This window comes from Magnolia sinica, chromosome 6 (assembly GCF_029962835.1).
Source record: "Magnolia sinica isolate HGM2019 chromosome 6, MsV1, whole genome shotgun sequence".
Lineage (NCBI taxonomy): Eukaryota > Viridiplantae > Streptophyta > Magnoliopsida > Magnoliales > Magnoliaceae > Magnolia > Magnolia sinica.
Genome location: NC_080578.1, coordinates 9,846,921 through 9,861,325, shown reverse-complemented (window position 1 = coordinate 9,861,325; position 14,405 = coordinate 9,846,921). Strand labels below are relative to the sequence as shown.

The 14,405-nt window shown below is 41.1% G+C and overlaps 1 protein-coding gene across 1 annotated transcript; it reads left to right on the top strand.

The window, feature by feature from the left end:
* The first annotated feature begins 3,271 nt into the window (after window positions 1-3,271).
* LOC131248215 (uncharacterized) lies at window positions 3,272-13,595 on the top strand. Its single transcript, XM_058248365.1, has 6 exons — window positions 3,272-3,755; window positions 8,820-9,308; window positions 10,174-10,395; window positions 10,492-10,576; window positions 12,227-12,337; window positions 12,817-13,595. The coding sequence occupies exons 1-6, from the start codon at window positions 3,639-3,641 to the stop codon at window positions 13,182-13,184; spliced, it is 1,392 nt and encodes a 463-aa protein (XP_058104348.1). The 5' UTR covers window positions 3,272-3,638; the 3' UTR covers window positions 13,185-13,595.
* Window positions 13,596-14,405: the final 810 nt, after the last annotated feature.

Genomic DNA, 14,405 nt, shown 5'->3' with positions numbered 1-14,405 from the left:
CTTTTCTTCTCCTTTACATGTGTGCCATGTTTCTGTAGCAGTTTCCTTTAAGGTAGTTAGCCCTTTGCTGAGTTCCTGGTCATTTATTGGTTGGTCGAAGGCTCTAGGCACTAATAATGCTGCCGGTAGTTGTCTTCTTGATGATATTGGTGTACCAGCATAACTACATGTCACATCAATAATCTAACATCAGACAGTCCATCCAAGACATGGTCCACGAATTGGACAGTCCATATTGGTGGGTCACAAAGCAGATGGGTGAGATGGTTAGTGCATTTATTTTTGCCTTCAAATTCTTGCTTTACAAACAGGACTATTCCTTGTGAAGATATCCTGTTCAGTACGAATTCTTCTTATCTTATTTCCTTGCAAATGGCTATTTTGTGGGGCCACTTGCAAGATCAACCAAGCTGCAGGATAGATTGCATATGACCCAAAATTCAACATGATTGGATGATCACGGCCATGTAATTTAAGCACGCGAAGTAGATGGTAGGAGTAAAAGTTGTCTTCATCTCCATTTTCGTGTCCTTAACTGACGGCTGTGATAATCTGATCAGAATAATCTTGGGCCATGTTCAAAGCACAATTGTTCCTATCCAGTGGTTGATCATGATCACAGGTGAACCCGGCATATAATTCTGCACTGTGGTAGGGTAAGGAGAATTATTACTAACTGCTTCTCTATCTACATGCATGAATGCATCATTTCTAAATAGTTAGACTGCCTCAAAAATGTAGTTCTTTACTCCCAGGTTGCTTGTCTCTAACTAATCCATCATACATATGGTGATATCCAGGATGATCTGGGCCATTGATCTGGTGGATTAGCAATTTAGCATATGTATGGGACACACCACTAGAAGTGCAGAGCAGCAATTACGCCACAATTTTCCGCCAATTAAATGTTGACATTTGTTCATATTGTTCAATATTTCAAACCTTCCCTTCTCATAAGATTAATGAGGCATCCAAGGTAGCTAGAAAACTGCAATCTTTATGCTTTGGACAATCCACATGGTGGCCCACAAGATCAATAATCCCTAGAAATGTCCTATCAGTGCAAGTGCCATGGTTGAGAATGTGTGTTTTATTTTGTATTTTAGAACGTCCTCTCTCTTCGTGTTATCTAATTTTTCCAATTCCACACTCCGCACATATGCCTGCATTTTCGAGGGACAGGGGCACATACCATCATAGGCTGGCTGGTATTTTAATTTCCTTTTACTGCTAACCAACCAAACTACAATTCAAGGACAACCACAAATTAAAAGAGAGCTAAGACAGTGGGCCAAGCCTAACAAAGACAGATCAATCCTAACATGACCAACAGCATTCAAGCCCACCTTCGACATTGTCGTAAGTTGCCCAAATGAATTAATCAGCGATATCATATGTTTCTACTACGATCTGCCTTTTGGCACTCTCACAAACTCTTAAGAAAGACAATGGCCCCACAGGCAGGCTTTCTGGATGGCCTGGAGAATCTGCACTCGGTTGGGATAGCTAGGCTCACCCAGTCACTGAATCTTCATAACTCACCAGGTTCTTTCCTACCTGAAGAAAGAAAAATCAGCCAAAACAAAGCTGGTTTTTCATTTGGATAAGTTTACAATTAGAGGAGATGTGGATTGTCTCTTTGTATTCTGCTCATAAAAAAATAAAAATAAAAAATCTACCAGTTTCTTTTCTTGAGTGGCTGTTTTCATAATTCCTTGTACAGTCCACCACTGAAGGATGCCATGTTTTCTTTTATTTTTCAGTGACCCGATGGACTCACCATTTTCTTTACTTCCTCAGTTGAGCTGCACTTGAAAAATGCAAACTAGAATTCTCAAGTTGAGCTTCAGTTATTGTATACCACTTGCAAAATGTCCATGTTGAAGAAAGATAAAGATGGTTTCAAGATCGGTGGCTCGGACTGGCTCGTGTCCTAAGTTGAGCTGGGTGAATTGGCTGAGTCGCCCCTATTTTCAACTCTGAAACCAGATTGAGTCCAAGACGACTCGGACAAGTTGCAAGACAAAAGCCAATTGGCACACGTGTGCAAGATCCAAGCTACTCATCAAGAGGGCTCACCTTGAGTTTATGGCACACACATATCAAGTTGTGCTTGCATTTATCGTGTCTCAGACGGGTGTAACCTATTATGTGTATTTCAACAAAATCAGCTAAAATATTTTTTATCTGTTGCTTTGATTGTGACAACTGGATGTGGCTCACTTGATGAGGCCATTTCCATAGTGTGAAATGTGACTCTGTTACTCGGGCATGTAAAACATTGCGACCGGTTATCTGTAACGAGTCTTTTTCGAAACTTGTCTTTGAGGTTACATCTACATGGACAGAGAGAGTCTGTGCGATGCCAGGTCCAAAAAATGGCCTTGGCTTGTTTCTTAACTGTCCATTTCTTTTAGACAAATGCGGCCCGCCCGGTAGAACACTCTTTGACTTGCATGTGTCATGAACACCAAGTTAGAACTGCTGTAATAGTGGACCATTGTAAATGGTTATGACCCACTTCAGATACATTATAAATGGTTATAACCCACGCGAGATATGAGTTCCTTGCCTTGGTGGCAGAGTCTCGGATATTCAACACGAGGTCCTGGGCTCGAGTTCCTTGCCTCGTTGATGCTACAGCCGGCTCTATGCTAACTTAGCATGCAGTCGGCCCGAACATGAAGATCACCTGTCTACAAACCAATTACCATTAGCCGTCCATTCATTACGATCTCGTAGCCCGGCCTGTTGAATGGAGCAGCCTGATTTTATTTTTTTTTCCAAGAGATCATCATGGTGGGGCCCAACGTTTGCTTCGACCTGATGTGGGGTTGCATCCGAAGTTATCATGCAGCCGGCTGTTGGTGATTACTTTTAATTCTAGACCACAAAATAGTGGCAATCCAATCCAAGTCTATCTAAAGGACCACCACTAAAAGGAAAACGGACGGTCCCATTTCAATGGGCAAAATCGAATGGCAACAACCACCCAATCTGTGCAATTTTCTCCAGTCTTGCTCCATCCACAGTGGGACTTGATTTGTACGGTCCAGATCGATGCACATACGGATCCAACGAGTACATTAGGATAGTCTTATCCATCTACGGATGTGGCCCACCTTCCAATGGATGAGCGGTATTCATGATTTGGATCGATGCAGATGTATGCCGCGTGTACAGATTGTCATACTCAACCAGAGTAGCAATGTTTTCTATGCAATTTTTTTTATTATTATTTTTTTCAATCTGGTCGCGCCCATGCTTTCTAACTTTTGTCCTTTTGCCGCGCATATTACCAGAGCTTCATGCAGAATCGCAGATCTCACTCATCGAGCGGCTCAGCTGGTCCCAGCTCCGCGCTTTTGTGCCGGACGCTACCGGCGCACGTTATCTTGTCCCCTTCCCGCAACAACTCTCTCCTCCCGATTCAAAATTCCCACAACGATCTCACCTATTCTCCTTTCTCACTCCCATGTAGGGTTTGAGAATTGCAAGAATTTCGCGATCCGATCTGGTGGTGATCGAGAATCTAGGGCATCGTTTGCCCTAAAATGGCAGAGAGATTCAAGAATACAGGGTAGTTTTTAATGCCCTGCATTTGAAGACGGACCGAAAGAATTAGGGTTTTGTAAGGAATGGAGTTCACGGATGCTTACAAGCAAACGGGCCCTTGCTGTTTCTCCCCGAATGCTCGTTTCCTCGCAATCGCCGTCGATTACCGCCTTGTGATTCGGGACGTCGTCTCACTCAAGGTCTGCTACTTGTCCTCTATCTGCATTTTTGTTTTCATCGGGTTTTTGTTGCATTGTCCCCCTTTTTTCTTTTTTTCCTTTTTTTGTTCCTTCATGCATTGCGTCGTTTGACACACTGGATGAATCTGTTTCCAGAATCGCCGAAATTGAAATTGAAGATTTTTCTAATGGGCATTGAAACAGAGCGATTGGGATTTCGACTAGAAAAATGCAGTCAAATAGTATTTTTGGGTGGTATAAATATGAGGAATGTTACAGTGTTCATATGGTGGGACCATGGTGGATGGAAAATACCAAATGAAAAAAAAAGAAAAAAAGAAAAAAAAGAAAAGAAAAGAAAAAAAAAACTCCCTTATGGGATCCCCCCATGAAATGTTGACTGTTGGTGGTAATCCTCAGTTCAGCAGATGGCTAGGATCATTTAATAGAGGATACATTGGGGTAGAGCCTAACCCATGATGGAACCAACCATAACAGTGGCTCAGATTACCTAAATGGTGAGTCCCACCACAGTGCCCTTTCTTCTTCTTTTTTTTTTCTTTTTTTTTTTTTTTTTTTTTTTTAATACAACCCAAAAACTAAACAATAAAGGTGGATAGATCCACACACACTTTGCTGCTTCAACATAAGCAGCCCATTCCACCACCACACATTTGACTCTACAATGGATCCCTTCCACAGAGGAAGCCTTGTTTTCGAAACTACGACCATTCCACTCCTTCCAAATAAGCCAAATTATTCCCATAGCCACCAGCCTCCAAACTGCATTTAGAGCCTTTCCTAAACTGCTCTTGTGCCAAGCCTAGAGAAGATCCGCAATAGATTTCAGCATAGCCCAAGAGACCCAAAAGAATAGTCAAAAGTGTTCTCAAACCAAGGATATGATAGGGCAATGGATGAATAGGCGATCTATCGACTCCCCGTCTTTCATACACGTCAAACATATGTTCAGAAGAATAAGAAATCTCTTTTGCAAGTTGTCAATGGTTAGGACCCTTTTTCCTACCCACGAGCCAAACAAAAGCAGCTGCATGCGGAGGAGTGCCATAGGACCAATGGTGAAATGGGAAGGAATTCCCACTGGAAGGCTTGGACAGCAAATTGCTCTTGCGATGCTTTCCTTAAGGAAGAAAAAAGAAAGTGTTTAGATCATCCAATCATCATATGGTCCCTATTCCATATGCCATAGCAAGAGATCTAGTACTCACACGAGATACTTGGGAAATTGTTGGAAGTGTAATCTTTGCTGAGAAATGCTCCAGTGCTCACAGAGTACTATAAGTGATAGTTCTCCTAGTTCCATTGGGACACTTGGAGAGTCTTGTCCATTGATCTTTACTATTCATTAGGTCCAGCACATTCCATGGGCTACGATATAAATGTAACATTGTTTAACAAATGTTAACTATTTGATCAATGGCCTTTAATATGGACGATCAAGATCATTAACACAAATAAATCAAATCAATAATTTGCTCCATTTATTTGTTAGGGACCATCATGGCTTGATTATGGTTCTATGGAGTTACTTCTATTCAGTGATCATAGCCATCCCATTCATTGCTCAAGGAAAGGATGGATTGGATGATCCTATTAGTGGGATTTTTGCATGGTAGCCCATAAATTGTGTCATGCACTTAGTGGATAGTAGAGCTGGGCATGTCTGACCCGATTCGGTGGATCCGACCCGATCCAAACCGAACCAACGGCATGGATTGGTGCAGATCGAGTAGGGCCATTTAGATCCAACAGTTTTTCGAATCGAGTTCGGATCGTGGTCAATTCAGACCAATCCGATCCGACCCAATCTGAAGCCGGCAATAGAAGCTTTCATATAAAAATGTATTCCTAAGCTACACAGAGCATGAAACACTAACAATGTCAGTAGCAAAAGGAAAATAGGAGAGGATTTGGGTTTAGAAGAAGGTATCTGTTTCGTCAGTAGCAGAAGGAAAATGGGAGAGGATTTGGGCAGAAGTTCGAATCGAGAAGGACAACACCACCATTTTCAAAATTGTGCTAAACGTATCTAGTCTCGCCGCACGACACTATGATTCTTCGGGATAGACTGCCTGTTTTAAACCATCTAATTTAAGGGGCAAGTTCAACGGTCAGATGTGGATCCCAATTGATGTATCAATACAATCCAACCCGTTTATCAGATGATTCACCTCAAAAAAAACTCGGTGGGCCAAACGAAGCTCGATCCAAAACTCAAGTGAGTCATAGAACAGCGAGAACAATGAGAGAGGAGATACCTACTATTGATTTGGTTGGGGGCCCACTATACTTTTTATATAAAATCCACGACATTCAGACCTTTCTTCCGATTCGGATGAAGGGTTAGGCAAAAAATATGAAGGTTTCTCATCTCAGGTTGACCCCTATAAAAATCAATGGTGAGTGTCCCATATAAACTTGTTTCCTATTCTATGGCCCACATAATTTTTTGATCCCGTTTATTTCAGGGCCTAGGTATTTTTGAGGTGATTAATCTGATGGATGGTGTGGATGATACATACATCACGTGCACACCAGTTCTACCCTCTACCACCGTAAGCTTAGGGGTACCGGTCCCACAGGCGTGCACCTCTTAATTTTAATGGCGGTGGCTCGCACATGATATACATGACATATACGTGAGCATTAAGGAAACATAAACCTTCCAAATAGCTGATCCAACTGTTGATGGAGCATGACGTAAGATATGCACTCGAAAAACTAATATCAAACCATCTGATTTTCTCTTCGAATTTGGACCACTGACTATGCCACTTTTGACCATCCATTTAATCGGCATTAACTGGATGGTTAGGATTGCTTGATTAGTGTGATATTAAAGATGCAGTATGCTCGTCCACAATACATTTATCGACTGGAATTTGGATGGTTTGGATAGCTCTACATCAGCGCCTAAATATCATGAGTCACCACCATTTTAAGTTGTGCTAAAGAAGTTAAACTACAGGGGAGTCTAGAGTCACCGTTGAAACATTTATAGGGCCCACCATCATGTATTTTTTAGATCCAGTGTATTCATAAGTTAACATAGAGATAGATGAAGTGAAAACAAAAATATAAGCTTGATAGGAAACTTTTGTGGTCCCTAAGAAATTTTGATCGGTGGATGTCATTGTCCCCACTGTTTTCTATGGTGGGGTCCACTTGAACTTTAAATCTATCTCCCTTTTTTTCTCATGCAATAAAACGATCTCTCCAAATGGATAGACGGTATGGATACAACACATGCATCATGGTGGGGTCCACAGAGCTTGGTGACGTCACTTCAGTGTATCTAATCTGCGCCTGTACTGAGTAACACGCAGTCTGATGTCGTGTTTCACACGACACCAGCTGGTGCGGATACGTGTCGTGCGAAGACGAGCGTAGACGCGCCTCGAGCTCCGAGTTGTACGAACGGCTCAAATGAGATCAAAGTTACATGGGCCCCACAATGATGTATTTATTATATTCATACGATTTATCCATTTTTTGTGATCATTTTAGAGCATTAGAAAAAAAAAAAAAAAAAACCTGAATCATATTAAAGCTCAAATGGACCACACCGAAAATAGCAGCGAGGATAATGATTTTCACCGTTAACCTGATCCGATTCGGTTTCCCTGATTGAGTCGGACACAATTCGGGTCAGGCCAGCAGTGTTTCGGATCGGATCGAGTCAGCTGACCCAGACTCAGTCCCGGATCGGATCGAGTTCGGGTCAACTACTTGAAAATTCGGATTGACTCGAGTTGGACCCAATCCGGTCCGACTCGACTCGGTTTCCACCTCTAGTGGACAGTTCAAATTTTGATTGAACTGTCCAAGTGAACAAATACAACCAGACACATTGTAACTTATAGTGCTTTGAGAGCACTAGAGCATTTCTCATGTTTGCTGTTTTGGAGAAAGTTGCTACGATTGTTCTTGGCAAAATAAAATCCCCTACTTCTTTTGGGCTTTTTTTTAGTACGTAATGAATTTTGATTGATTGGTCAAGATGCAACTAGTGTAAGTGTTCTTTTTTTACATGCCACTAAGTGGAAGTGATTTGTAAAAATTAGTTCCCTCAAGATTATTGCATTCGTTTTTGTTTCATGTCCTATTAAAATATAAAGCAATTGTTACTTGGGACTAGTTACTCACCTTAAAGCGAGACTAGCAATACTCTGTCCTTGACTCCTTTCACTTCATATCAATTTGATTATTGTAAATCTGCAATTGAAAGTTGTCCAAGACCCAACCTTGATACAGCAAGAAAACTTTAGCATAGCTATCACAAAAACCACACCGGACACCTGGAGTACATGTAGAAGAACCTATAGAAGCATCGAATTTAATTATTGCAATTAAAAGTTGTCCAAAACCTAGCCTTTCTGCTGCAAGATAACTTGAGCTTAGCTCTCACAAACAACCATGCTAGACATCCGTAGTAAATGTAGAAGCACTTATAGAAACAACCATGCTAGACATTTGTAGTAAATGTAGAAGTACTTATAGAAACAACCATGCTAGACATTTGTAGTAAATGTAGAAGCACTTATAGAAACATTCTTTTTCAAACATTACTGTGGTATTAAAAATGGTTACATTACGGCTATAACAGCCATTATGTAACAGTAACAATGGTGCCCATTATGCAATACAGGTGGAAATGCCCAATTTGAAAGAATGGCCAGTAACAGGCCGATACAGGGCTGTAATGGACCGATACAGACACATAATGGGCCAATAGGGTGCTGATACATTTTTCCTTTAAAAAAATAAAATAAAATCAACCGTTATGGCCTGTATCAAACTGCCATAATGCTGGCCATTATGGCCAACATTACCGGTATTGAATACTACTGTTTTTTAATGTTATAAACATTTCACATTTACATTTGGTGGCAGCCGTGCTGTTTCCTGTACACATTTCATGGTCAATTCGCATTCTCTTGATGTCCTTTTTTTCTGTTCTTGTTGTTTTATTTCAGTTAACAAGATATATTGTGCTAATTGGACCCTTCAAACCAATCTCCCTCAAATGCTAAACTCATTTACGTGCCATGTTTTAAAATGCAGGTCATACAATTATATTCGTGTGTGGATAAGATAAGCTATATAGAATGGGCTCTTGATTCTGAGTATATTCTTTGCGGTCTTCATAAGAGACCCATGATACAGGCCTGGTCGTTGACCCAGCCTGAATGGACATGCAAAATAGATGAAGGCCCTGCTGGTATTGCTTATGCAAGGTGGAGCCCTGACAGTCGTCACATACTTACTACATCAGATTTTCAGTTGCGATTAACAGTTTGGTCGCTGGTAAACACTGCTTGTGTACATGTGCAATGTCCAAAACATGCCTCCAAAGGTGTTTCTTTTACGCAAGATGGGAAGTTCGCTGCAGTTTGCACAAGGCGTGATTGCAAGGACTATATAAATCTGTTGTCCTGCCATACATGGGAAATCATGGGCATCTTTGCTGTTGACACGATTGATTTAGCAGATGTTGAATGGTCGCCAGATGATAGTGCTATTGTGATCTGGGATTCACCTCTTGAATATAAGGTATTTAGTTCATTGCTTTCCAAGAAACTGGAAAGACCAATTGATTCTGTCTCTTGCATACTTGTGACACAAGAAAGCCAATTTATATGCTTTTGTGAATTTTATTTAGTTACTGTGGCACTGAACTTTGGATGAGGATGACTAGTTTATGCAAGATGGCTATGATTTTTGGGTTATCGGTGCAAGTTTTCTTGAACTGATATATGCTAATGCCACCTTTTATCTTTTCAGCTGGAACTTGAATTAGATTTTGAAAAGGGTGTGTAGGGTACCTTTTCTTTTGATGGCAAGAAAAAGTTATGGAGAGTACCTAGTTGCCCTCATATCTACCCTTCCCAGATACACTAATAATCTATTTAGACCTTCTGCCACAAATGCAACAAAGACATTCCATGCACTGTTCAATCTTACAGAAGGGTTAGAGTTGCTTAGATATGATAGCTTAAGTCCACTAGAAGCCTGTACACTAAAATCATGGATTGTTGATTTATACGAAAGAAAGCCATGAATATACTATTTCGCCGCCTCCATCTTATTTTGAAAATGGAATTCTTACAGGTCTTCACCTCACACAACTCTAATGGTTGAATCAGATGTCTTTATATGGAATTTCTATGTGAATGACATTTGTACAGGAGCCAATTTTTTCTTGGAAATACTATCTACTGAGAACGAAGCAGATATTCTGCAATTTCTTGTAAATAAGGTTACTGAGCAGACATTTTCTTGTCTGCTATTCATAGAAATACCACTCTACATGGGTGTTTACTTCTCTGTATAAAAAAGTTTGTTCTATTGTTTCAATCTAAACACATCTTAGCTGAAACATGAGAAGATCTTAGACATAACATTTTATTTGATACAGGTTCTGATTTATTCTCCAGATGGGAGATGCCTATTTAAATATCAAGCCTATGAGAGTGGATTGGGTGTGAAAACTGTTGCCTGGTCCCCATGTGGCCAGTTTTTAGCAGTTGGTAGTTACGATCAGATGTTGCGGGCATTGAACCATCTTACATGGAAAATCTTTGCTGAATTCACACACATATCTACAGTTCGCAGTCCTTGCAGTGCTGCTGTTTTCAAGGTAAAAACTTCCCTTTGTTTTGGTTACTAGTTTCCATGCTATTTTGCTGCATTACTTATTGAGAAAGTAAAGCATTTTTGTTGAATATTTTTGCAGGAGGTTGACGAGCCTTGGCAACTTGATATGTCAGAACTATGTCTGAGCGATGAATTTCCTCATAATCTACAGGGAAACTGTCCTGGTGAGCATTATAGATGACCATATATCCAGTGGATTTTAGTTAGTTATTTAGTATGTGTGAGTGTTCTGGTTGGGAATATCAGATAGACCTGCTACATGTATGGCATGCACTGGATATTATTGTTCTAGCTAGGGTGAAGCACTGGGAATATTATTGACCCCCTAATTTCAATTGGTATTATGATTCAAAATGTTGGCCATGGGAATGCTATTGACCCTCTGATTTCAATCGGTATGATGGCTCAAAATATATCAGTTCTTTTTTTCCTTTCAAACCGACACGATACCTTTTGTGTGTTTGTGTGTGCGCGCACATGCATGTGTGCATTGCCTATTTTGGACTAAATCAGTTAAAACTCACACCAACTACATATGGGTCAATACATATTGGTTTTTAAGCCTGCTGATACATTCTCTAGTACCGATATTACGAACCTTGATCATTAGTACAATGTTCAGAAGGCTCTCAAACAACTGGATGTTATCAAGAAAGCCTTTGGATTTTCTTTTATTATTATTTTGATTTTTTTTTTTTTTTTTTAAAGGTCAAGATGTTTCTTATTGGAGTGTGCATGATGGGCTATACAAATTTCATTCCATATCATCATTGTCATCATCTTAGCTTGTATCCCAGTATTTTGGGGCTTTTAAATGGTAGAATGGAAGAAATTCTACAATTGGCCACCTGCCAGACATCAACCTTCCTTGTTACCGAGGCCCTTAGAACTGGCAATAGCAGAGGCTTACATTTTCATTTGTTTTATCAAATTCATATATTTTCTCAAATAGTTAGGGTTCCAAGCCGGAACTAAAGGGTTGAGACATGGATGGATCTGTTGGTGTTAAAGTTGAGAATGGACCACCTGGACTATATTTCAGACGCCATACCTAGACTGTATGCTTACGTCAGTTTGATTGACTGCTGTTTTCTTTTTCATGTAATGGTAATCATATAAGTATCTGATTGATTAAATTCTGTAATATGTGAATAACTGCAAATTGTCCCGTCCCAAATATGCATGTATTGAAATCATCTTTGGGATGCACATTTGAATATTATCTACACTAGTGCTTGTTGGTTCCATTATTCCCTGCACTTCACTTATTGGGCTCTGCATCTTAGGAGTCTCTCTCCTTGTATTTGTTTGACTTTGAGTGGTGTTTGGTAAACACTTATCCGATGGAGGGACCTATGTGCGTCTTCATGCTAAGGGATTTGCCTGGCAACTGTCCGTCTATGACTGTGCTTTGATTGTTCAGCAGCGGGGCATGCATGTAATAGTTGGGTTGGGATTCAGTATTGGATGGGATCATTGAGGCATTTGAGTGTTGTCAATGTAACCATCTGCCATGGTTGGTTCCAAGAGCCCAGGTAATAGAGGAAGGTTGATGTTTGGTGCGTTGCTGATCATAAAACTTATTTCAATCCACTGTTTAAAAGCCAACTCCAAATTGGTGGGAGGAAGGCTAAGATGATAGTGATGATAATGATGCTGAACATTAGATACAACAGATATGTATTTCGGCATGAGGTTTTCAATTGTCTCTACATGCACATTGACATCCTTTTGTCTGTGTATCAAAGCTTATTGAATCTCTCTCCTGTGAATTGCAATCCTGTTAACAATTGCCTTTTGTCATTTGTGTTCAGAAAATGCTCCAGAAGGACACTTTAGAGTGAGGTACAAAGTAATGGACTTTCCAATTAGCTTGCCTTACCAAAAGCCTCCTCCTGACAAACCCAACCCCAAACAAGGCATCGGTGAGTCTCTAAAGCCAAAGGTGATATCCATAGGGATGGCAGTGGGTCTGGTACAGGTCGGTGTATGCCCAGTTATTGAACAGGTGAAGAACTCAAAAGCCATGCATGAGCTGCACTCGACTTGTTTACCTTGTGCACCTCGTTTTTCAGCCCTCAAGTGCCACTTAAGAGCTCCTATTATTTGTCAGCTTCTTTAGAGGGTTAGGTTGAGTAAGGTTGGGTTGGCCCAACCCGTTTACTTAATGGGCCTCATTTTCAGGCCCAAACCTGACCTGTGACCTGATAAGTGCAGCTCGGACCCGTGTAAACGGACACACTGCCAGCCTGTTCCCCTCTACCATTATTGTACTTCCAAGTTTTCCCTTTCATAATGGTCCTTTTACCGACAATGTGTTCAAGCAAATCTAACGCCTGTTTGTGACAGCTTATGTTGTCAACCTTGTTGCTTGTAAAATGACCAAAATACCCTTGATTTGCAGGTTTGCTATCATGGAGCAACGATAGTCAGTATCTCTTCACCCGCAACGACAGCATGCCCACTGTTCTTTGGGTATGGGATATCCTCCATCTTGAGCTCGCTGCCATCTTGATACAGAAAGAGCCGATCCGTGCAGCAGCGTGGGATCCAACATGTGCCCGCCTTGTCTTGTGCACTGGAAGTTCACATCTGTATATGTGGACCCCCTCAGGCGCCTGGTGTGTGAGTGTTCCGTTGCCGCAGTTTGTCATCTCGGATCTGAAATGGAACTCAGATGGTAGCTGCCTTCTTCTCAAGGACCGGGAGTCATTCTGCTGTGCTGTAGTGCCGGTGCTGCCGGATTCCAGTGAATGCAGCTCAGACAGCTGAAAGTTTCGTTTTTGATCCAGGTTGCTGGTAAATACACGTAGTAACTGTGATATCTGGGATCCATAATCGTTGGTCCGTTGGTTGTTTTCCATGGCAGCTCAATTCTATGTTCCTGCAGTGTTTGTAATACTGATGAAGCTTTCAAATTCTGGAAGAGTACTGCCTGGGCAATTTGCGATGTACTTAGCACAGTGTCTCTCCCACAGCAGGAGGGTTTGAAACAAAAAGTTGTGGGATCCATTGATGTGTGTGGCATCCACTCTGTCTATCATTTGCAACAACTCATGTTGTTAGGATGTGAGCTCAAAAAATCAGGCTAGTCCAAAATCAAGTGGGAGATGGGATGGGGAACAGTGAGGATGGAGATGTGCACCATGAAACCTTCCTGGGCCCCACCAATGTTTTGGGTCATTGTTTTTTGTTTTTTTCCTTCCTCTTTGCTGTACTCACTTTTATTGACAGGTTGGATGGCGTGTAGAAGATTAAATGATGAGAGAACTTCAATACTCTGGCAGGGACGCGGATTTCCCGCGAAAGCCTTTTGCAGGAAGTTCCGCAAGGATGGTGGGTGGGACCCACAGCTATGTTTGTGAGAAATCCACTCCATCCATCCCTTTTACGAGCTCATTTCATGACATGCGACAAAAAATCAGGAGAATTAAAAACTCAAGTGGGTCTCACGAGATGGAAAATTGGGGAAAGAAATTCCTACCGTTGAAACCTTTCTGGGCTCCACCTTGATGTTTATATGTCATCCAAACCGCTTATAAGTTTATTCACACTTGGATGAAGTAAAAACACAGTAAATTTAGGCTGATACAATACTTTTCTAGCCACTGTTTCCTCCCGTGTGACTCGCTTGAGTTTTGAATCCTCCTGATTTTTAGTTCTTGTCATGAAATGAGCTCGAAAAATGGATGGAAGGAGTGGATTTCTCACAAACATGGTGGCCGATCCCACCCAGCTTCCATGTGCAGGAGAAATCCGCCCCTTTGGCAGAGGGGATGATGATTGATATGCATGCACTTGGAAATTGCATACATGGAATGCAAGTAATTCAAATTATGGTCACAATTTGGACGGTTAAAAATGAAAAATCTCCAACAGTCATATGCCAACAAACAAGTGAGCACCAATTAGAGGATAGGATTTTTGTTGGGAGGACTCTGACCTAGCGACAGTGAATTCAACAATTTTCTGTTTAATCTCAGCTAATCATAT

What these genes read in the sequence shown, in the direction of transcription:
- LOC131248215 (XM_058248365.1), top strand. Translation starts at nt 3,639, where the DNA reads ATGGAGTTCACGGATGCTTACAAGCAAACGGGCCCTTGCTGTTTCTCC. An exon ending in GGGACGTCGTCTCACTCAAG is followed by an intron (nt 3,756 to 8,819) that starts GTCTGCTACTTG and finishes TTTAAAATGCAG; the next exon opens with GTCATACAATTATATTCGTG. An exon ending in TCTACAGGGAAACTGTCCTG is followed by an intron (nt 10,577 to 12,226) that starts GTGAGCATTATA and finishes ATTTGTGTTCAG; the next exon opens with AAAATGCTCCAGAAGGACAC.